Source organism: Megascapheus bottae, chromosome 9 (genome assembly GCF_031878675.1).
Source record: "Megascapheus bottae isolate mThoBot1 chromosome 9, mThoBot2.hap1, whole genome shotgun sequence".
In the NCBI taxonomy this organism is placed as follows: Eukaryota; Metazoa; Chordata; class Mammalia; order Rodentia; family Geomyidae; genus Megascapheus; species Megascapheus bottae.
Window position 1 is genome coordinate 19,479,882 of NC_143517.1, and position 24,479 is coordinate 19,504,360.

Sequence of the window (24,479 nt, forward strand, 5' to 3'; positions counted from 1 at the left end):
ACCACTTGAGCCACAGCACCATTTCTGGCTTTTTTTCTATGTATGTGGTACCGAGAAATGGAACCTGGGTCTTCATGCATGCTAGGCAAACACTCTACCACTAGGCCAAACTCCCAGCCAAGTAGAACTTCTTTAAACAGTTAACACCATGGAGACAAAAGGTTATTGGGCTACTAATCACATCTGAACAATTTTTAAAAATCCTGGATTTGGTCTGAACTTACTTTGCAAGATTGCTTCTTTTAGAAGAATTTTTTGTTGTTGTTGTTGGCTTGAGCTCTGGGCCTGGGCACTGTCCAAGTTCTTTAGCTCAAGGCTACCATTTTATCCCTTGAGCCACAGCCCCATTTCCAGTTTTCTAGTGATTAACTGGAGATAAGTCTTGTTTAGTTCAGGGCTGGCTTTGAACCGCAATCCTTAGATCTCAGCCTCCTGAGTAGCTAGGATTATAGGCATGAGCCACTGCACCCGGCTAGAAGAACATTCTTATTACTTCTGAATAGTTAACTTCATATTCTAAAAAGCAGGCACAAAAGCGTTGTGAAGAGAAAGATTAAACCCCAGAATGGCAACACACCTAGCTCATGGTCTCTCAGAGTCTGAGAGCAAACAGCAGCTATCCTGGTCGACTGTCCTGCTGCATGCGCATCAGGTGTCAAAGTTCAACCTGAGTTCAGCTAACAGTGGTGTGCTAGCCTGATCAGTTTAGCCAGTAGGCAGACTTTCTTTAGGCCTTTGAGGAACAGTAGCTATGCTTCCAACTTACAATTACACTGTGTATAGGTATACTTTGTAAGGTTCAGATCACACACCAAGGGCTTTTCTTGTATGGTATAGAACACAGGTATTGCAAAGAACTCAACAAAAAGACAAATGAAATGTACTCATTGCAGTACCACTTTCCCCACTGCTGGCAGTCCAAGACGGACTAGAAACACTTTAGCCAACAGTTCTCTTCTATTATTTAGTTGGGAACGATTTTCCTTGCCCTTCAAAACATTCTATGGAATGGTCAATCTTAAAAAAAAATCTTCTTAATGACACATGTTAACAAGATTACATACTCCAACAACATAAATATTAACAAGGAAGGAACAGTCCAAGAAGCAGCTTGTGAAAGTAAAAATTTTTTATTTCTGATTGATTTCTCATGTATAGTTCAATATAATGCCAGTTTTTAATGGCAAAAATTTGGTTCCACTGAAAGTCCAAAATGCTACAGAGAGCTACTACTTTTCCCAGGGAGTAGGTAAACAGCTGGAAAGAGAAAGCACAACTTTCTAGCAGCATGGTAACTTACACCATGGACCTTGCAGGTCTGCAACTCTGATATGGGAAGTGGCACAGACATTCATCAGCTGGTGACGAGAGTGGGAGGCGGGAAACACGATGCAGACACCCAAGGGAGCACGGATGGAAGGATCACAAAGAAACCAGATAGATCTGGGAGGGCTTTAAAGGGTAAGTATAGAAAAGGGAACCAAGTATTTTACTCAAATGCTTTTTAGAGCCTTTCTGTAGAGATACAAATATATATATATATATATTTATCCAAAAATATGTTTTATACAGATAAATGTTTCTCAATTAAAGATGGGACCAAAGCTATAGGTATGACATAAAGCACTGTCTTTTGTAAGACTCTCCACCTGAATTTGCAATTCCTTAAAGTTAGTGCATTAGTTTTCCAAACAGAATTACCTGACATCTTGTATAGATATAAATCAAGTAGGCATTATTTTTTTAAAGGGTTTGCAGGCTAAAGAATATTTTTCTAAGATGCTATGCATATCAAACTTACAACAAGCCCCATTAAGAATCATTATTAATAAACATATCAAAAAGGGCTCTTCATAGTAAACATTTTCTGATTGCCCATTTACAAGTGTTGAAAATGCACAAGAGTTACTTCACAAGTACTTTTTATGTTAATAAGATTCTGATTCAATACATATGGCAATAAATCTTCACATGTTGTAACCATTACTATGTTCTCTTAGATGGGGAGTTAACACAACCACTACATACAAAATAAAGCACACAATTATTCTGGTGATCTTATAAATCCTTTTTTTCCAGGTGCAAAGGCTACAAAAATTCCTAAAAATTAGAGAATACTAAAAACATATCAAAGTTTGACATCTGATTTTATAGTATTTTCATTTTACCCTGAAAGATAACTTAAAAAAAAACAAAACACCTAACTCTGCTGGAACAGGTCACCTTGCTAATATTATAAAAACAAACAAACAAACAAAAATAAACTGGTGAGAGCAGATTTTATCACTGGTAATGTGGGGTTTTTGTAAATAGGTATCTCCCCAAGACATTAGAAAAATGTTCAAAGATAAAAAAACAAAACCAAAATATGTGGTGGTCCCTAAACTATTCTGAAGGCAGGTAGCTTAGTCTAAGCTAAGGTATTTTTCATTCGTAGCAGTCATCCTCCCCTCAAATGCCCTTTCAATGCATGAAACAGTACAATAGCAAGAATCAAAGAGCACAAACTGTATTTTGAAGAACAGAAAACAAATCTCTAGTGCCGAAAGATAGAGTAAAAAGCAGATTTCTTTGGGGACATCAATCAGTTATCTTGTAACTCATTATGAAGACTTCTCTTTTCTATTACGGGGAGAATCCGCTCCATTTGATGTTACTGTTCCATTTACACCATTTTCTAAAAAGAGAAAAAAAAATCAGTGGTTAACACGTCTAAGAAAAATCAAAGTAGTAATATTTATATACAAAGACACAATTAAGTAAGAAAATTGAAAATCCAATTTATATGCTCAGGTCAAACTTATTAGTGACTAAAGTGTGTGTGTGTGTTGGTATTAGGATTTGAACATGAGGGCCAGCATTTGCTCAGCTTTTGAGCTCATTACAAGTGCAGTACCGTAAAGTCATGCCTCCAGTCAGGCATTTTGCATGGTTAGTGGAGACAGTCTCTTGAACTTTTCTGCTGGGACTAGTTTTGAACTTTGATCCTCCAGGTCTCAGCCTCCTGAGTACTAGGATTGCAGGTGGTTAGCTAGCGATTATTCTTAGTTAAACCCAGTATCATGTTGAACATGATACATTGAAGGCAACAAATAAAACGTAAGTAACTACCATTGGAAACAGAAAAAAGTGATAGGAACCAAAACTCTTTGGAACTGGGGTAGAGCACCTCCTAGCAAGAACAAGGCCCTCAATTCAACCCCTAGTACAACAAATGAAACTAAACAACAGTTTAAAAATAGTACGCATGAGTAGTGCTTGTGGTGGAAATAAATTTGTTACATCTCATAGCAAAGTCCTTCAACATATTTCTTTGCAACACATACAAAGTTGTTGTTTCCAGAGTTCAAGTCCCACTACTGACAAAAAAAAAAAGTTATTGTTTAGGATGGTAATTACTATGTCTAAGAATGTGTCATAGCCACCTCCTTCTTTAAGTTATATGTGATAGTAATTAATGTCTGGTTAACCCCTCCCATAAACCATCTGTAAATGTTGAAGGTAAAAATGAAGGTTTCAAGACTCTGAAAAAAAACCATGAAATATGTCAATTCTGGACCATTTGAAGACAGATGTAAGAAATCTGAATCAGCAGGCTGGAACTATCAAAGAGACATTTAAAGTAGAAAAAGAAACAGTAACAACAAAAAATTGAAAGGAGAACATTGCTAGAGAAACAATACTTGAAACTTAGAACTACCCTCCTAACTTCCCCCTCCCCACCAGTCCTGGGGCTTGAACTCAGGGCCTGGGCACTGTCCTTGAGCTTTTCAGGGATAGCACTCTACGACTTGATCCACAGCACCAATTCTAGCTTTTTCTGTGTATGTGATACTAAGGAATTGAACCCAGGGCTTCATGTATATTAGGCAAACACTTTATCACTAGGCTACACTCACGGCCCCAAAGGATTAATTTTTAATAAACAAAGTAGCAGATTAATATATCAGATGAGATCAATGAACTGAAATTACTCAGATTAAAACTCTTGACAGAAAAACATGCTTGTAAGGAACTGGGAAAGGGGTGTGACATACGTAGACCTGGAGCCGTAGTTGGACAGAGAGAGGTGAGCACTGTTTGGAAGTAATAGTCAAGAAAGTTTCTAAAAATACTAAGAGCAGCCAAAGCTTAAAATACTCTACCCAGGGATGGGAGTTTGGCCTAGTGGTAGAGTGCTTGCCTTGCATGTACAAAGACCCGGGTTCAATTCCTTGGTACCACATATACAGAAAAAAAAGCTAGAAGTGAGGCTGTGACTCATGTGGTAGAGCTCTAGCCTTAAGAAAGTCCAAGGACAGTGCTCAGGCCCTCAGTTGAAGCTCCAGGACTGGCAGAAAAAAAAAAAAAAAAAAACAACAACTCTACCCAACAGGACCGATCCAACATAAGTTGCAGCCAAGTACGTCATGGAATAATACACTATGTGCATTATACTACTAGTATAGATGGTGATCAGAATGGATGGAAAAAAATGAAATCCAATTACATGCTAATACAAATACAATTTTTTATATAGAAACTGTAGGAAAGAACTGTAAGGAAAAACTGTAAGAAAGCTGGTGTGGCTACATTACATTCAAACTCCACATTTGATCATGAAAAAAGCATTTTTTAACATGAAAACAGAGCAGTCCTAGATTTTGATGTACCTAATAACATGTCTTCAAAGTATGTAAAATAAAAATTCACAAAACAAGGGACAGGAGTTTGGTCTAGTGGCAAGCGTGTTTGCCTAGTATGCACGAAGACCTGGGTTTGATTCCTCATACGTAGAAAAAGCCAGAAGTGGTAGTATGGCTCAACTGGTAGAGCCCTAGCCTTGAGAAAGCCTAAGGTCAGTGCTCAGACCCTGAGCTCAAGCCCAGGACTGGAAAAAGAAAAATTTACAAAACACCAACAACAAATGGTCCACTTTCAAATCACATGTGAGATTTTAACATAAAATTTGTACTCAGGGTCAGAACAAGCAGAATTCTCCGGGCTAAATCAGTAGGCACAAAATACTAACAACAGTAATTTGGCCCTCATAAAGATGTGAGTACACATCTCAAGTACAAAAGAAACACCCAAATTTAGCATAGGCTAAGCGGAAATCAACGTCTCCATAGCATCGATGGGATGGAAATCTTTTGCAGGATGTTCTTTCATCACAGCAGAATTAAGTCAAATCAACAGCAAAAAGAGAAGTAGAAATGACCAAATATTTGTAAATTAAATAGAAACTTCTAAAAAAAAAAGTCATGACCCAACAAAGAAATCACAGTAGGGATTATAAAATATTTTGCCCTGAATAAGGTTAAAGGCAATGAGAATCTGTGAACCAAAGCTGAGCTGAGACAGCAAGTCTGCCTTTGCTGGTCATGAGTCACAGACATGCACATCGAAGACCTAGTTCAACAAACAGCAAACAGATCCAGCAAAAGGAAGGTATGAACAGAAATCAACGATGCAGAAAAGATACTACTAAGAAACCCAATGGTTTTTGTTTATTTTGTAGTGGTTGGGATAGAAGCCATGCTTACACATAGGCTCGGCAGGTATGCTACCACTGTGAATCGGCACCACAGCCCTTCAACACTGGCTTTCAAGGAAGCCAATTACTGCCATAAGGAAACAAAAAAGTGAAATCACTGCTGATCTATTGGCACAAAAAGGTTATGAATAATTTGCTGCCAATACATTTGTACACTTATACAAATTCCTTGAAAATCAATCGACTAAAGGACAGCCAATAAGGGAAAAATCTGGATAATCTCATTTTTTTTTTTTTTTGCCAGTCCGGGGCTTTGAGCTCAAGGCTTGAGCACTGTCCTTGGGCTTTCCTCAAGGCTAGTGTTCTACCCTGAGCCACCACACCACTTCTGGCTTTTTCTATGTATGTGGTACTGAGGAATCGAACCTGGGTCTTTGTGCATGTTAGGCAGGCATTCTGCCACTAGGCCAAACTCCAGGCCTGATAATCTCATTTTTTTTAAAATATATTTTTTATTGTAATTAATAGAAGGGTTACATGATATTTGCCAGATAAATGGTGCCTTAATTCCCACACATTGATACCCTTTCACATGTCATGGTTCCCATTTCCCTTCCCCCTCCCCCACCCCTCATCTTGTTTTCCCCCGTTCCCTATCCAATTTCAGATAACCAAATACAATTATATCCGATATATCAGGTAACAAAGCCGATAATCTCATTTTTTAAAGAATATAAATCTGTAGTTAACTGCTCAAAACATAAGCCTTCTCTGGCCAATTCTTCAGAACACGATTCATGTTGATACTGAACTAAGGACAAATGTACCCAATGCTTTCTTTTTTAATTAAAGAATTTATTAACATTGATACTTACATCATATTTTAAATGATATATTTAATAAACAAGTCCCAATGCTTTTTATAAGACTAGTGTAACTTTCACAGCAAAACCAGCCAAGAATACTACATAGAAAGGCTAATTATAGGCCAGGCGCTTACAGGAGCCCAAATAGAAAAATCTTACCAAATACTTAAAAACTTATCCAGCAAAAGTAACTTATTAATTTTCTCAACTTGGTGGCATGGCAAGGTAAGACTTATTTTACATTAAGAAGATAAAGAGAAACTGTATATATAATCATCTAAACAGACACAGAAAAGCATTTTGTAAAACCCCACATCTGGTCATAACTTGTAACAAATGGAGCACTTCTGTAATAGAAGTCTCTTCATCTACAAAAACATTCTTTATTTTCAGTGTGTTGGGAATCACTCCTAGGATCTTGGGCATGCTGCAAGGCTAGCATTCTACCAATAAGCAACATCCCCAGCCCCAAATACCTCTAAAAGCTCACCCCATCATCTGATGGAGACAAGAGGGCCTCATTTCTTCCAATGTATATATTGTGGTCCCACCTAGCCTAATACAGCAAGGGAAAAGAATGATCAAATCTTTGCCAATTATGTGATCATGCATTTCAGTTAACTTTTATAATAAATCAAGTAGGAAGATTTCTTAATATGAGGATTGTATCTTAAAGAAAAGAAATGCTATTTCTATGTAACAAATAGTTTAAACTACAAAAGACAGCACATGGAAGTCAGGCAAGGTAGCTAGCTCACTCTTGTTAACTAGCTACTGTGGAGGCTGAGATGAGAGGCTTACAGTTTGAGGACAGCTGGGTAAAGATTGTGAAACTCCATCTCAATAAAAATCTGAAGCTGGGCACAGAGGCTCATGCTTATAATCCTAGCTACTCAGGAGGCTGAGATCTGAGGATCGAGGTTCAAAGCCAGCCTGGGCAAGGAAGTCCATGAGACTCTTATCTCCAATTAATCACTAGAAAATGGGAAGTAGGGCTTGGCTCAAGGGTAGGGTGGTAGCCTTGAGCTGAAGAGCTCAGGGACAACACCCAGGCAAAGGTCAAGCCCATGACACTCCCCCCCCCCCCCCCAAAATCCAAGTAAACAACAACCAAAGGAGCCTCCTAAAACAGGAAGAAAACATTCACCAATATCCTTTAAAAATAAAAGCACAAAAATCCTCAACAAACTATTAGCAAACCAAGTTAGGTAACATACAGAAAAGGGCTACCTATCACGGCGGAAGTAGGATTGATCTCAGGGATGTGGGATGGCTTAACCTCTGGAAAGTAAGAAATGTAACCTCCAATGTCAACCAAAAGAAAAGGACAAAATACACCAGTGGCCGGGAGTTTGGCCTAGTGGTAGAGTGCTTGCCTAGCACGCAGGAAGATCCAGGTTTGATTCCTAAGTACCATATACTTAGAAAAAAGCCGGAAGTGGTGCTGTGGTTGAGAAAGCTGTGGCCTTGAGAAAGCCCAAGGACAGTGCTCAGGCCCTGAGTTCAAGGCCTAGGACTGGCACAAAAAAAGAAAAAAAAAAAACAACACACCATTATACTACATACAGATCAAACAGTCCAAATCCATTGATAAAATTGAATATACTTTTGTAACCAATAAAAAACAAGCAGCTGGGAAGAGAGCAGAGCTTGTCTAGCATGACTGAGACCCTTCTGAGTCTAAGAAAAACAAAACAATACAAAAAGTAAAAACTGTCAACATGCACGTGTGCATGTCCACCCCCACCTGAGGCATAGAAGAAAAATCCCTCATTTTGATAAAACCCATTGTTAAACATCATCATTAATGGTGAGACCACATGCTTATCCCTCCAAGATGAGAACAAGACAAGGATGCCTCTAATCAGAATACTGTAGTAAGAAAAAGAATTAGAAAGCATCTATACCGAATGCGAAATAAAACTAGTTTTATTTATAGGTGATTCTTGTAGACAGGGAGTCCAAAGAAATCCACCCTGAACAGTTAGAATAAATTCAATGAGGTTGGAGATTACAGATCAATGCACGAAAATGGAAAGTGTTTCTAGTCATTGGCAATGAACAACCTAAAAGTGAAACCAAGAAGATGATTCTATTTCTTTTTTCTTTTTGGTGATAAGATGATGAAAGAAAAACACAACCATGTTTTTACTCCTCAAGGTAATCTACAGATAAAAGTAATTCCTATCTAATATTACAGCTGGCTTTTTGACAGAAAATGAAAAGCGGATCTTAAAATTCATACAGAATTGTCAGAGACTCAGAATAAACCAACTGTGAAAAAGAAGAATAAAACTGGAGGACTTACATCTTTTTGTGTGTGTGTGTGTGTGTGTGGGTGGGTTGTGGGTCTTGAACTCTGGGCCTGGGAGCTGTCCCTGAGCTCTTCAAGGCTACCACCCTACCCCTTGAGCCACAGCCCCACTCTCTGTTTTCTGTTAATTGAAGGTAAGAGTCTCTTCTAGACTTTAGTGCCTGGGCCGGCTTTGAACCTTGATCCTCAGATCAAAGCCTCCTGAATATGGATTACAGGCATGAGTCACCATATCCGGTGAGTTGTAACTTTTTTTTTTTTTTTTTTTTGCCAGTCCTGGGCTTGAGCTCAGGGCCTGAGCACTGTCCTTGGACTTTCTCAAGGCTAGAGCTCTACCACTTGAGCCTCAGCATCACTTCCGGCTTTTTTGTATGTATGTGGTACCAAGGAATCGAACCCGGCTCTTTGTGCATGCTAGGCAAGCACTTTAACCACTAGGCCAAACTCCTGGCCCCAGTTGTAACTTTTAAAGTCAGAAAATGTGAGCCCTAGCAGGGCACGGTGGCTCACGCCTGTAATACTAGCTACTCAGTAGGCTGAGATCTGAGGACTGAGATTCAAAGCCAGCCCAGGCAATAATGTCCTGGAGGCTATCTTCAATAAACCACTAGAAAACCGGAAGTGGCCCTATGGCTAAAGGGATAAGGCTAATATTGAGCGCAGGGACAGTGCCCAGGCCCAGCGTTCAAGTCCTACAAATGACCAAAAAAAAAAGTTTCAACTGATAAATGAAGAAACAAAATATGGTGTAGCCAAAGGAATGAAGTAGCAATACATCCTTTAACACTGAGGAAACTCAATGCTAAGTAATGGAAGTCAGTCACAAAAGCCTGCTTATTGTATTGTTCCACTGACACAGAATGTCTAGAAAGGACAGGAGCATGGCCTAGTGGTAGAGTGCTTGCCTAGCATGCACGAAGCCCTGGGTTCAATTCTTTGCTATCACATACACAGAAAATGCCAAAGTGGTGTTGTAGCTTGAGTAGTAGAGCACTAGCCTTGAGAAAGCCCAAGGACAGTGACTAGGTCCTTAGTTCAAGCCCCAGGACTGGGGCGGGGGGGGGGGGGAATGGATAATCTGTTGTCTAGTTAGTTCCAAGGTTCGAGTGTTTCTCTGGTAAAGTTCTCCTTACTATTAGTTTTTTTTTTTTTTAAAGGAGAGGAGGAGAGTGACTGCTAATGGGTGTGGCATTTTTCAAGTGATAAAAAATGTTCTTGAATTAGCCAGTGGCTCACAACTTTGTGAGTATATATAAAAAAAATGACTGAGATACATACTTTTCAGGTGCAACATAGTAACTTTAATGTGAAGATCATGCCCTAATGTAGTCACTAATTCCCAAGTAAAAGTATTTAGTGATGTCGATGGTAATCTCTGGTTTGGAAATATTGTCAATCCAGTATTTCACTAAGCTTGTGTGTGGAGACAGACTAAGTACAAAGGGCCAAGAATCACAGGGACAAAACTTGTGGACAAATACTAGCACATCAGAGTTGTTATTCTTTTTAAAATTTTTTTTGCCAGTCCTAGGGCTGGAATCAGGGCCTGAGCACTGTCCTTGGATGTTCTCAAGGCTACTGCTCTGCCACGTGAACCACAGCACCACTTCTGGCTTTTTCTATGTATGTGGCACCAACCAACTACTCTATCACTAGGCCATGCTCCTGGCCCAGAGTTGATATTCTTAAAACAGGAACTCCCTGGTTTAAAATACTGAAAGTATTCATCAGAATGTCAGTCATTTTCAATCACAAGACAGAGAAGAGAAGAGGTGAAAGATAAAGGCTCAAGTGATCAGAAATGTGGGAATAAAAGGCAGGTGAGAAGAAGGGATTGAAAAGTTTTTAAAAATTTGAGTGGGTAAGAGAATATAGTAGAATTTAATTTGTTTAAAATTAATTTTGCAGGGGCCGGGAGTTTGGCTTAGTGGTAGAGTGCTTACCTAGCATGCACGAAGACCCGGGTTCAATTCCTCAGTACCACATACATAGAAAAAAGCTGGAAGTGGTGCTGAGGCTCAAGTGGTAGAGTGCTAGCCTTGAGAAAGTCCAAGGACAGTGCTTAGACCCTGAGCCCAAGCAATTTTGCACACCTATGAAGTTTTCACACAACCTCCCATTGTACTAATAATAAATCTTAAATATGGGCTAGGAGTTTGGCCTAGTGGTAGAATGCTTGCCTAGCATGCACAAAGACCTGCACAAAGACCATATACACAGAAAATAGCCAGAAGTGGTATTGTGGCTCAAGTGGTAGAGTGCTAGCCTTGAGAAAGTCCAAGGACAGTGCTCAGGTCCTGAGCTCAAGCCTAGGACTGGCAAAAAAAAAAAAAAAAAAAAAAAAGTCTTAAATATATTTATATATTATACATAATATATAAAATATAATTTATATATTATATAAATATATTATAATTCATATATTATATTGACTTATATTATTTATAAATCTTAAATATACTTATATAATATATAAATATGAACACCTAAGACCATACTCTAGCTTAGCTAGTCCCTATAATGCCCATACATGTAGGTCTACAACCGCTCAAAGTAACTAATCATGGAAGAACTGGGAGTTGACAACATATTGGACAGGACAGGTTCTAAGCGACATAACAGATTCCCTTCACCCAAGGAATCACCTTTGAAACAGAAGAAGAAAATTTTGTCTTTAATTCTGTTATGAAGTAAAATAAGGGTTTCTTTGTAAGATCCAAAAAGAAAGGCTAAATGTGGTAGTATACCTGTAATCCCTGCTACTTGAGAGACTGAGGTAAGAGGATCCTAGGCAAAAAAATGTTAGCAAGACCTTATCCCTCCAAACAGGCCAGGTTGTTGTTGGTACATGCTACTTAGAAGGTAGAGATAAAAGGATCAAGGTCTTAGGCTAGCCTTAACCAAACCTACAAAACTTTAGCTGAAAAATAACTACAGCAAAAAGACTGGAGGTGTGGGTCAAGTGGTATAGTGTCTGCCTACCAAGCTGGAGGCCTGAGTTCAAATCCCAGTATTGCCAAGGAAAGGAGGGAGGGAATAAAGGAGGGAGGAACTGAAAATAATTAAGACCCCACAACCAACTGAAATTTTTGTTTTGCTTCCACAAGTTGTGGGCTAGTGGACACTGACCTGTTCCTTTTCTAGAAGACCTGCCTTTGGTTACTATTGGTTTCTTCTTCACAGGTGGTGCCTGAAAGGTCGAGTGTTCCCTCCACCTCCGAAGCTGAAAGTTAATGAACTTCCACATCATGAATGCTTGAGTAATACAAATGGATGCCAAAACAGCAATTCTAAGAAACACAAGAGACAAAAAATAGTCAAGAAGGTATGAAAATGCCACCAAATATATCCTGCTAGTGCCAAAAATTTCCCTTTGTGAAGATCAGGTTAACAACTATTCCGCTAATAATTTAACCTAGAATTTAAACAGCTACCTTAATATTCCCATTCAGAAACAAAACTACAACACACATGAAAGGATATCAAATGAGTGTTTACTCCAAACCCCATATATTCCATTCTTTTTAAGGTGATGGACTATCACATTATCAAGCAGTGGTACAAAGTCAACATGTTAACTGACTATACCTAACAGCCAGAACGTTGAAGTTTCCAGTACTGAAATCCAGCTTCTGATTCTCTGCTCTTGCAAGGCCAAACCCAACAGTGAGTACTGAAAGAATTAAGGTCAGAAGTCTTCCCAAAACAAAAAGAACTGCCCAGAGGGAAAATCTGTAAGGAAAATGTGGTAAAGTCAAATTCATAAAATCCCAAAGCAAGATTCTACTAATGCTTCTTAGAACAATTTTGAAAAATGCTGTACAAAATAACAATCAGGCTGTAATGATTCTTGTAAGTCTAATTCCCATGACAGCTCTAGCTTCTTTTTATTTTTCCTTTGTAAGACTTTATGCTCTTTATAACTTATAGCTTTACCATGTTTATTTTCAGTTAGACTTTTTGATCAAATTGTTAAGGGTCTTTAATGCTATATTATGCATCATTCCATCTTTCTTTTGAAAGTTGACTTCTTTTTCACCTCTTGTTCATAAAGAAAAACATGCCAAAAACAAAGCAGGAAAAGTTATGGATAGAAATGCAAAGCCCAAAGCCTTGAAAACTTCCAGTCTTTCTAGCTGAGAAAGACTATACTTCAGAGATTAAAACAGCATGTCTGAGTATTGCTAATTTCATTTTATTTAAAGCTGTTATATTAATATTTTCAAAGAATAATATAGTTGCTTTGGCAGGCTAGGAAACTACTCCCAATACCAACCACACAGTAACAAAAGTGGTTAATAACTTACCCTTTCTGATACTTTTCATCACTAAAATAAAACAGGCGGGAAATGTGGAAAAGAAATTCAACAAAATAATGCAGCACCAGTAGAACAAGTCCTAGATGGTTCAAGCTGTTGAAAGAGTAAATTTAACATGTAACGAGAATCAACTGAGACACATTAACACTATCTGCCACATCTCCTGACACACCCAGTCACAATCCCAACTCACTTCAAAAGATAAGCTCCAGCAATGTGAAAGAGGTAAAGGCCAATGTAGACAAGCTGACGTGGAATATCTTCCTGCAAAAGGAAAATACGGTACGGGTTAAAACGTGCTTACACACTTGTGTGCAAGAGCAGCACAATCAAGTGGAATGTATGGTAGAGAAGCAGGAGACCTGCCAGGTATGGTCTGTAACTCTAGCTATAGAGATTGAGGCTCATGTCAGTGCACCCCCACTTCTCATTCCTACGTAGCTACATGGCTTTAGCAAGTCTTTTCTTTTTTTTGGTGCGAGGGGGGAGGGGGAAGTGGGCTATCAGCTATCTCATCTATAAAACATAAAAATTTCAGTTTGCTTCAGTGAGATGAATTCAAACTCCTTTCAAGGTTTATTTAAATGTCAGTCATGGGGCTTGAACTTAGGGCCTGGGCACTTTCCTGAGCTTCTTTGCTCAGGCTGGCTTTGAACTGTGATCCTTAGATCTCAGCCTAATAAGTCACTAAGATTACCATTGTGAGCCACTGGCACCTAGCTGTTTTTATTTTTTAATAATAAACATTTATCATGTAACACAATAATAAGAGCCACGGCTAACATGCTGGTGATTTGATGGCAAATATTAAAATGGCTGAGTTATCAGCAAGGTGCTTTAGTTCACCTAGGATAGCTATATCGTTGAAATTTGAGTTTTAGTTCCCTCACTGTCAGTTGTTAAAACTGAAAGCTGGGACCGGGAGTTTGGCCTAGTGGTAGAGTGCTTGCCTAGCATGCAGGAAGACCCAGGTTCGATTCCTCGGTACCACATACATAAAAAAAAGCTGGAAGTGGTGCTAAGGCTCAAGTGGTAGAGCTCTAGCCTTGAGAAAGTCCAAGGACAGTGCTCAGGCCCTGAGTTCAAGCCCAGCACTGGCAAAAAAAAAACCAAAAAAAAAAAAAACTGAAAGCTAAAGTTCTACCTTCACATTGTGAGACTACCTAATTACAGATCATCCACTTTTCAGTAACTACATCTAAGTCTCTAGACTTCAATTTTTCCTTTTTATGTCTCCCACAGTCTTCAGTGGACTATTTCTAGTTTTAACAAAAGTATTTTTTTTTAATGTAAATAAAACCTACTACTGGCTCATCCATTTAGGAATTAATCAGCATTTTTTTTTTTTTTGGCCAGTCCTGGAGACTGAACTCAGAGCCTGAACACTGTCCTTGGTCTTTCCTTAAGACTAGTGCTCTACCACTTGAACCACAGCACCACTTCCCGCTTTTCTATGTATGTGGTACTGAGGAATCCAACCCGGGTCTTTGTGCATGCTAGGCAAGCATTCTACCACTAGGCCAAACTCCCGGCCCCTAAACAGCATTTCTAAAAATATGAAATAAAACACAAGTCAGAGTTTGTAATGAATTATATGGCGATATTTTATTCTAGACCATACACATTCATGCATAGAATTATGAGGAAGACTTGTTTTCCTGGCTTGCAGAACACAGGCAGTGATAAACTAAATAAGTACCCACTGATGGATGACAAGCCGTTATTGCTTCTGTTCCTCTTGGATTGGAATACTTTCTCTATTTATATATGGGGGTATCTAAATGTCTTCTGTCTATATATAGACATATAAGACATATATTAATGTAATGTAAGACATATATTAATGTAATAGACATAATATAAATATCATATATGATAGGGTTTCCTTATATTAATGGCCTGGCTAGCACTACTCAGGTACTACAGTTACTAATTAAAATGACTAGCATGACAGGCTGTTTTTCTGGCACTTTGTAAAGCCATCTCTGGTCTCTTGTGTAGCTGGGCACAGGCCATATTGGTCTACATGTCTCCCCTTGCATTTCAGCAAAGGCTACTTCTGAGAGAGAGCAGAGGGCTTACAAGTCCAGTTTGACATAAATGGCATAAAACAATCAGGTGGCTCACACCTGTAATTCTAGCTACTCAAGAGGCTGAGATTTGAGCATCACAGTTCAAAGCCAGCCCAGGTACAAAAAGTCTGTGGGACTCTTACCTAGAATTAACCACCAGAAAACCAGAAGTGGTGCTGTGGCTCAAGTGGTAAAGTGTTATCCTTGAGCTGAAGAGCTCAGGGACAGCGCCCAGGCCCAGAGTTCAGCCCCCATTACCAACCCATCCCCCCCCAAATGTACAAAGTTCAAGTGTTAGAACTGTAGCAAAAAGAGGATCTGAGAGGATACACATACAACATTTCATTTTGGGATTCTCTGGAAAACTCCCTAAGACATATCAACTTTACAGGGGCTCTTCTGTTTCTGAAAATAAGTGGTACAGTAGCTAAAATCCTCTTCCCATTTACATACATTAGTGAAATATGTCTCCTTATAAAAGGAAAGAGAGACAAATGTATGGAGACTATTTGGTAAGGTCCAACCAACAAAAGAATGTCTTTCATCTTCTTTTATGATAACTTCAAAGTAGCTCCTTATAGTGATGTTGTCAATCCCATGTACTAGGAAAATCAAGCTGCCACTATGGGTATGATATGCCTGGGTTTTCCTAAGTATAGTTTAGCAATGACTGCACAAAATCATTTACAATAGCAGACAATGAAAGAGTTCTTTAACTTTATAATTTTATACAAACTACTTATATATGTGAATAATTAAAACGTCCTAAGTATGATTACATACAACAAGAATAGAATGAAAAACACACATTAGAAGTACGTGAAGATGCTGAAACAGGACAGAGTCACATGAATGACTGAGGACGGGATCAACATTCTTTCACATCTGTGAGTCAATACCCCTAAGCTCCAGTGACAAGAAAGACAAAGGAAACTCTTGATTCTTATTAGAAAAGCTGTGTGGGGTTTTTTTCTTTGTGTTTTTCCTGGTGCTGGGCCTAGAGCTTGAACTTGAGACCTGGCCGCTAACTTTGAGCTTTCTGTGCAAAAGGCTAGCACTCTACCACTTGAGCTCCAGCTTCCCTTTTGGTTTTCTAGTAGTTAATTGGAGATAAAAGTCTCATGGACTTTCCTGCTCAGACGACCTTCAGATCTCAGCCTCTTAAGTAGGTAGGATTTACAGGTGGGAGCCACTGATAGCAGCTTTTTAGTTTTTGAACTGCTTACTGAACTCATGTCACTACATAAAACCTTGTATAAAAAGTCAAAGCGAAATATTAACCTACTGGAAAAACTATTTCATAGAAATGTAACTTAGTAGGAAGACTGAACCAATTATGTTAATGAAACTTACACTTCTGGTCAATTAGTTCATCTCTCTGCACAAGGAGGATAAAAAGCTGCAACAATAACAATAACAATACCGAAACAAATAAAATGAGGGGCAGACATGAGTGTAATACCAGGAGTGTTGGGATTGTGGTTAACGGGAGAACACATACCCTAGATAAAGGCATTCTCAGATGATTAGTATAACCGTGGTTGGGGGGGGTTGTTTTCATCAAAAAACCAAAAAAACCCAACAAGGCAGATATTAGCACTGCTGCTCTAGGACAAAGTCCCTCAACACTGTGGCATTAAAGCCCATTCAGGATTGGTAGTCATGTGATTGACACTGACAACAAAAACCTTGTCTAGCACCACAGCCTCTGGAGCTTACAGGTTTAATACAGGATGTGGGAACCAGGAGAGAATTGAGGAGGCTGGGTGAAATCCGGCCTTCTCAGAGGGAGCTCACAAAAATCAATTCATTAGTCACACTAAAGATTTAAATCATGGAGTCAGGAAGCCGTCCAAGGACAGCTCGTCAGTACTCTACAAAGAAGGTACTTCAGCTTAACACACTTCCTATATACACTGTTATATGGATTAACAAGTTCTTCCAGAAGTCAAAATGAGCTATGTAACATGAGTATGAGTATATACATATGTATATATACACACATACATACATATACATACACATATACATATATAGACACACAAAAGTGTGCCTATATATGTTTATACAAAAATTAGTTACTAGAAAAGAGTTTCTAGGGCAGGGAGTTTAGCATAGTGGTAATAGTGCTTGCCTAGCATGTATAAAGATCTGGGTTTGATTCCTTGGTACCACATACATAGAAAAAGCCAGCAGTGGTACTGTGGCTCAAGTGTAGAGCTCTAACCTTGAGAAAGCCTAAGGACTGTACCCAGGCCCTGAGTTCAAGCACAAGGATTGACAAAAAACAAAAAACAACAACAACAAAAAAAAAACAAGCCAGCCAGCCTTCCTTCCTTGCTTGCTTCCCTCCTTCTTTGGTGCTGGTACTGGTCTGGAACTCAGAACCTAAAGTTCTCTGTTTTCTTGGCACTCTACCACTTCTGCCATGCTTCTAGTCTGGCTTTTTATTGGTTAACACAAAATACAGGCAACTGAACTTTAATGCCCAAGCTGGCTTCAAACCACAGTCCTTCAGGTCTTAGCCTCCTGAGTAGCTAGGACTACAAGTGAGAGTCACTGGTTCCTGGCTAAAGTTCTTATAAATTCTTAATGTTTAACAATTTATTTAGACTTGGATAAAATCATGAAGTAACTCAAAATTCAGAAAATCATGTGGGTTGGTTTTTTTTGTGGGATATCAAGTAAGTATAGCATACTTAAATCATAAATCCTAAAATTATAAATAATTTCAAGTAACATTTTCAGCTATCTCAGTATCTTTTCAATTTTAGTAGATTTGTTTTTATAAGAAAATGCATCTCTAGACTGTAGTACCCTACCAAAAAATCACATATATGCTCAAACAGAGGACATTTTCCATTTTCCTTTAAGTCTCAAACTAAGCCATCTTACACTTTAAATTCTGAATTAGAAATAAAACACTTGGTTATCTTATGCCTTCCTTAAAAGTTAAAAAGTTGGGCAGGAAATTACTACTATTACCACTAGAGATAGCATCTCTTCCTCTCCTGCTCAGGCTGGTGTAAAAGGCTTCCTAATAATTAGACCACAAGAGGTATACTATGTGCCTGTATGAATGGTATTCTGAATCTTCTCTTGAGCAAACAGGAAATTGTTTTAGACTAAAATAGGCATAATATATATGATTTAAATTTTCTCTTTGAAATAAACTGTTATTTGTAATATTTCTTGAACTATTCCTAAGTGTTCCTTTCCTCTCCTCCCTTTCTTTCTTTCCTATAGACTTCAAAACAATCACTGTACTAGTTTCTTCCAGCAAAGAGTTCTCCAAAAATAATTTTCATAGAGTAAATTTTAAGAAACAGCTTAACACATATGCAGCTGTTACTTGCAAATTATGTTAATTACTTGAAACAGTTACTTTCAACTGTCACATGTAGGTGTTAAAAATAGTTTCACTTAAGTTCTAAGTTATGCAAATTATTCTATAAAAATTAGATTGCATTTCTGGAGAAATGCCATCTGGCAGGAATTGATAAGAGAAAGAGCTTCAAGAACTGAAATGAACAATTACTTTGAAATGTTCCTTTTTTACTCACCAGGATCAATAAAAAGACAAGAAAAATGGATTAATAATGAAACCCAGAAATATATATATTGTCCACGGGTACACAAACATCTAAAGGAAGCTCAAAATATCTGAGCCATGTTACAAAGACACGAAGAAACTTTGATCCTCTCAGTAGCATTGTGCAACCACACTTTGCACAGCCTCGAAAACAGTCTACAAATCTGTCTAGGCAATGCCTGGTGGCACATGCCTCTAATTCCAGCATCTGGAAATGAGGCAGGAGGATCATGAATTCAAGGTTAGCCTATGTTATACAGCAAGTTCTAAGACAGACTGAGCTATATCTAGCAAGGCCCTGTCAACAAATAGAAACTTCTATCCAAATTGGTAGATAATTTAGACGAGCACACTAATTGGCATTTAAAATGGATTATATGATCAAGAAAGTGTTTTTTGGTTTTTTCCCCCCCTTAATCTTATTTTTATTTGTTTACACATGGCTAGTGGCTACCATTTTGGACAGTATAGTTTCTATGAGTCACATGAAAAGCTCACTAAACATGGAAGGGCTGGGCTACTGCAAACCATAAGCCTAGTAATTTTATCTTAAAATATCATCAAGTCAAACATTTTAAATAAATAAGGATATTCATTCTAATCAACTTCACTGAAAAACAAAACAAAACAAAAAACACTGTACAAAAGAAATCAATTAGGCTGGGAGTTTGGCCTAGTGGTAGAGTGCTTGCCTAGCATGCACAAAGACTTGGGGTTCAATTCCTTGGTACCACACACATAGAAAAAACCAGAAGTGGTGCTGTGGCTCAAGTGGTAGAGCTCTAGCCTTGAGGAAAGGCCAAGGAAAGTGCTTAGGCCCTGAGTTCATACCCCAAGATTGGCAATAAAAAAAAAGACAGAAAGAAAGAAAGGAAGGAAGGAAGAAATAAATAAATTAATTAATTAACATGAAATAAACTAGTATGCGCCAGGTGCTGGTGCCTTACACCTGGAACTCTAGCTACTCAGGAACATGCTGAGATTGGATCACAATTTGAAGCCAACACAGACAGGAAAGTCCATTCTACCTCCAATTAATCACTAAAAAGTTCAAAGTAGAGCTGTGGCTCAAGTGGTAGAGTGCTAGTCTTGAATACTAAAGTTGAGAGGCAGCACCAAGGCCCAGAGTTCAAGCTCCAGGACTAGGAATGTGAGCACACACTCGCACGCGCGCGCGCGCACACACACACACACACACACACACACACAAACTAGTATGCTATACTATGTAGCTTCGAATTTTGTCCTGTTTCTAATCTAGCAGAAAACAAAAAAAAGACTCAGAACACAAAAACAGACACTTAAGGGCCTATCACATGAATTAATTATTTAAATAAAAACATAAAAAACAAAAACAACAAAAAAATACAGTGTCTGGCTCCTGGAAATGCAGAATAACGTAGTCACTAAACAGCTGTCACACTTCTACATAAGAAGCCTTCTTAAAGTAAAAGAGAGGGTTAAAGAAAGGCAACATTTTGCAAGTGAACTCACAAATAACATCTGACAAGGAATCAAGTGAATCCCTGTCTATAGTAGTTACTAATAAGTGACAAAATTTTCTTCTACAGCCCCTCCCACTTCCCTTCAACTGATACGCTTTGAAGTAAACCCCACATAGCCTATCACATTTGGACATCACCACTGAAGGAATCCAAGTGCTCACTAACTTATGAAAGGGAAAAGTATTTATGTGTTGGGATTCTGGCATTAGAGAACCAGTGTGAATGAAGCAGGAGGAGAGCACGCAGGAGGAGATGCCACAGAAGAGGCAACACACAGGAGAGAAACCCTCAGAGGAAAGGTAAGCAGTTTTATTTTAGTTGTAAGTAGGAAGGAGGTAGTACAGATTTCAGAGGAACAAAGTTAAATAAAGATAATAAAGTTGACTTCTGTGATAACACAGAAGCCCACTCTATAAAGAAGGTGTCACCAGGAAAAAAGATATTGTAGCAATCTAGTAGTTAACATATTGTTTTAAACAAACATCTCTCCCCCATGCTAAAAAGGGAATGCTCCACTCATTTCAGGAAAGGCTTCCCGGGTGAATATTTAACCATGGTTTACTTTTTGTTGTCAACACTGAATTTTTCCTTGGGATTTACACAACTACAAGCTGTGATCTGACAAATCCTTTTTTGTCTCATTTGTGAAATAAATAGCTAAAAATAACAATATGATGAATTACATCTAAAATTTTTGATTAAATTTAAATTTCCTTGAAATTACCATTAATCTAAATAAAAAATGAGCAATTAGTAGGTCAAATGAAAAGTATCTCCTCTAAGTTTAATAAGGGTTAAGTTTTTTTTTTTTTTCTTTTTTTCTCCAAGAAATACTGCAGGGGAAGTGGAGCTGTGGCTCGGCTCAAAGTGGTTGAGTGCTAGCATTGAGCAAAAGAGCTCAGGGACAGAAAGGAAGGAAGGAAGGAAGGAAGGAAGGAAGGAAGGAAGGAAGGAAGGAAGGAAGGAAGGAAGGAAGGAAGGAAGGAAGGAAGGAAGGAAGGAAAGAAGGAAGGAAGGAAGGAAGGAAGGAAGGAAAAGAAAGAAGGAAGGAAAAGAAGGAAGGAAGGAAGGAAGGAAGGAAGGAAGGAAGGAAGGAAGGAAGGAAGGAAAGGGAAGGGAAGGGAAGGGAAGGAAAGGAAGGAAGGAAGGAAGGAAGGAAAAGAAGGAAGGAAGGAAGGAAGGAAAAGAAGGAAAAGAAGGAAGGAAGGAAGGAAGGAAGGAAGGAAGGAAGGAAGGAAGGAAGGAAGGAAGGGAAGGAAGGAAGGAAGGAAAAGAAGGAAGGAAGGAAAAGAAGGAAGGAAGGAAGGAAGGAAAAGAAGGAAGGAAGGAAGGAAGGAAGGAAGGAAGGAAGGAAGGAAGGAAGACTGAAAGATTTTAATCTTTGAAGATATAGGAGAGGTGAGAGAATGACAAAAGGAATTGTTGAAAGAGAGTAAAAAGGTAAGAAACTATTTTAGGAAGACTTCACAAAATGAAGAAACAAAAAATGACAAGATGATTTTTACAAGTATAAAATCCCAGCTTACTTTTTTGGTTTTCTGGAAGTAGAGTTCAGGGAAAGCATGCAGCCAGTAAGCCAACTGAGAGATGTAGAAAAACTTCATTTGAAATCTGTACAACACAACAAAGCAAAAAGTAAAACATATTATTATTATGATTTGCCAGTCCTGAGGCTTGAACTCAGGGCCTGGCCACTGTTCTTGGGCTTTCTCAAGTCAGTCACTCTACCACTTGAGCCTCAGTACCACTTCTGGCTTTTTCTGTGTATATAGTACCAGGGAATTGAATCTAGGGCTTTGTGCATGGTAGGCTAGCACTCTACCACTAGGCCACACTCCCTGCCCTATTTTTAAAAGAATAAAGTGAATCAACAATGGAAATAGGACACAAGTAGTTATCTTCGTGCTATCATTTTAGACAACTCCTCAGCAGCCATGATCCTTCAGGGACCTTGGCAGAGCTGGACCCATCAGCCACTTCGGCGAGACACCAGACAGATAAGCATCTGAAGGCAGTGGCTAAGGCACAAGCTGTCTGCAAGGTGCAGAGCCTCTTGTCTATAAGTGAATTCCTACTGATTAATAGGCCATGGCAGTGACTAAAAACACAAGGAGCCGATCAACCCACAGATCTGTGAGGTTTCATCAAAAGGAAAACAAGAAAGGGAGGGGGGTGTGGATTGGCCAAATATCACAATAAAGATCATTATTTTGTACCATGAATATAGGCCAGAAAGAAAAGGACCAGCACAGAGCAAAGGCTCATACATTAATTATCACTGGAATCTGAGACAATCCCAAAGCCAAATATCCTGTTTTCCTCTGTAGGGGAAGTACTGCAATTCTACATGGTTGGAACATGGAATAAGGCATGTGAGGATCTCCCATGAGATCAGTCTAGAACAATCCTCTCCTCTTTATACTATTTCCCAGTGACCCTTCTGATTCCACTATTTTTTCCCTTACTTCTCCTCTTCCCCAGAAGTCAAAAATGAAATATACAAAGCCCATCAAATAAACTCATTTTTGAGGACAAAAAAATAGTTCTACATAAAGTCTAATTTTTTTTAACCCACTTGTAAACTCACTGAATTAGTATAACTTTTTAAAGTCAGAAAATGTTTTTAAAGAGGAAATGGTGAGGCCTGGGAGTTTGGCCTAGTGGTTAAAGTGCTTGCCTAGCATGCATGAAGACCCGGGTTCGATTCCTCAGTACCACATATATAGAAAAAAGCTGGAAGTGGTGCTGAGGCTCAAGTGGTAGAGCTCTAGCCTTGAGAAAGTCCAAGGACAGTGCTCAGGCCCTGAGCTCAAGCCCAGGACTGGCAAAAAAAAAAAAAAAAAAAAGGAAATGGTGTTGTGGCTCAAGGGGTAGGGCGGTAGCCTTGAGCTGAAGAACTCAGGGACAACAACCAAGCCCAGCGTTCAAGTCTCTGATCAACAAAAAAAAGAGAGAAATGATAGCTCCCCCCACGGAGCTATTAAGAAGAGAAAGGATAAAGAGAAATAAAAAAGTAAGGAGTCTCAAATTAAGGTAATTGTTAACATCATTTGTCTTAAGTTAATAAAAATGCTGAAAAAATAATCATGAAAAAAAAAAGGCCTATAGAAACTTCCAAGACAGTTCCACCGTTTTATGTTTTTGCCTGAATTTCTAATGAGAACAGGAATAATGAACCTGTGTGTAAGACGTTCAGTTTTTAATAAAGAAAAGGCCTATTAAAAATGACTTACGTCATCAGGTTATGTGGATAAGCCCTCCACAGGATAGTTGGATCTGAGATGTAGTTTTCCTAAGAAAGAAATATATTAACCTCTAAGTGTCAGGCAAACATTTAGTTCCTCAGATTACACTACACCAAACATTACAAGAAAGTCAACTTTTTAGTTGTTTTTCTAACCATTTTAATTACTTATTTCAATTGGTTATGTATTAAAAAAAAAAACACCAAACAGTCCCCATGACTAAATGACATATCTGTAACAAAGATATTTTCCTAAACAATGTAACTTTAAAAAAATGTATATAACATTATAAATTGAAATTTATAACCATATAAAAGGATTATAAAACCAGCAAAGCAAAATGGAGTATATAATGAGACTGAAAATTAACTGTTCATTTAGTGGAAAATTCAGTTCACCTATTTTACATCTTTAACTGGATGATTTTAAAAATCAAATAGTACAAGAGCGATAACTCAATATTTGGGTGCACAATGTTATGGTCTTGGAGATATAAACATAACTACATAGACATAAAAATCTATGATGGGCCATATACTCTATAGACATAATGTTTTATTACATAAATTAATATGTACCTATGACATACAAACCCTCAGCTTAATTTTAATTATGTTCTAAAATCTAAGTGGCAGTGATTGTATATAAATTCATTTCTTGAATACTTGTCTGTTAAACATGACATCTGAAATATGATGTAAAAATCAATGCTAATAAATTCTTTAATAAAGAAACATTACTGAAGGCGAGAGTTTGGCCTAGTGGTAGAGTGCTTGCCTAGCATGCACTAAGACCTGGGCTCGATTCCTCAGTACCATATACATAGAAAAAAGCCAGAAGTGGTGCTGAGGCTCAAGTGGTAGAGCTCTAGCCTTGAGAAAGCCCAAGGACACTGCTAAGACCCTGAGCTCAAGCCCAGGACTGGGAAAAAAAAAAAAAAAAACATTACTACAAAAAATCATATGCCCTAAGGAATAAAAGGCGCATGGTATCCTTAATATGTGGCTATTAGATCCAAACAGTACAAGAGTGAGACTCAATATTTGCATACCCAATGCTATGGACATGGTAATGGAAGTATAAACATAAC

General features: G+C 38.4%; 1 protein-coding gene across 1 annotated transcript in view; it reads right to left on the bottom strand.

Moving 5' to 3' along the window:
- Window positions 1-1,111: 1,111 nt before the first annotated feature.
- Tram1 (translocation associated membrane protein 1) overlaps window positions 1,112-24,479 on the bottom strand; it is a 36,895-nt gene continuing 13,527 nt past the window's right edge. The window contains exons 5-11 of the mRNA XM_090338942.1: window positions 23,378-23,436; window positions 21,671-21,755; window positions 13,169-13,239; window positions 12,964-13,068; window positions 12,245-12,388; window positions 11,786-11,946; window positions 1,112-2,677 (exon numbers count right to left, since the gene is read on the bottom strand). Of these exons, the coding sequence (XP_090195068.1) occupies window positions 2,604-2,677; window positions 11,786-11,946; window positions 12,245-12,388; window positions 12,964-13,068; window positions 13,169-13,239; window positions 21,671-21,755; window positions 23,378-23,436 (699 nt within the window). The 3' untranslated portion in view covers window positions 1,112-2,603. The remainder of the gene's footprint in view (window positions 2,678-11,785; window positions 11,947-12,244; window positions 12,389-12,963; window positions 13,069-13,168; window positions 13,240-21,670; window positions 21,756-23,377; window positions 23,437-24,479) is intronic.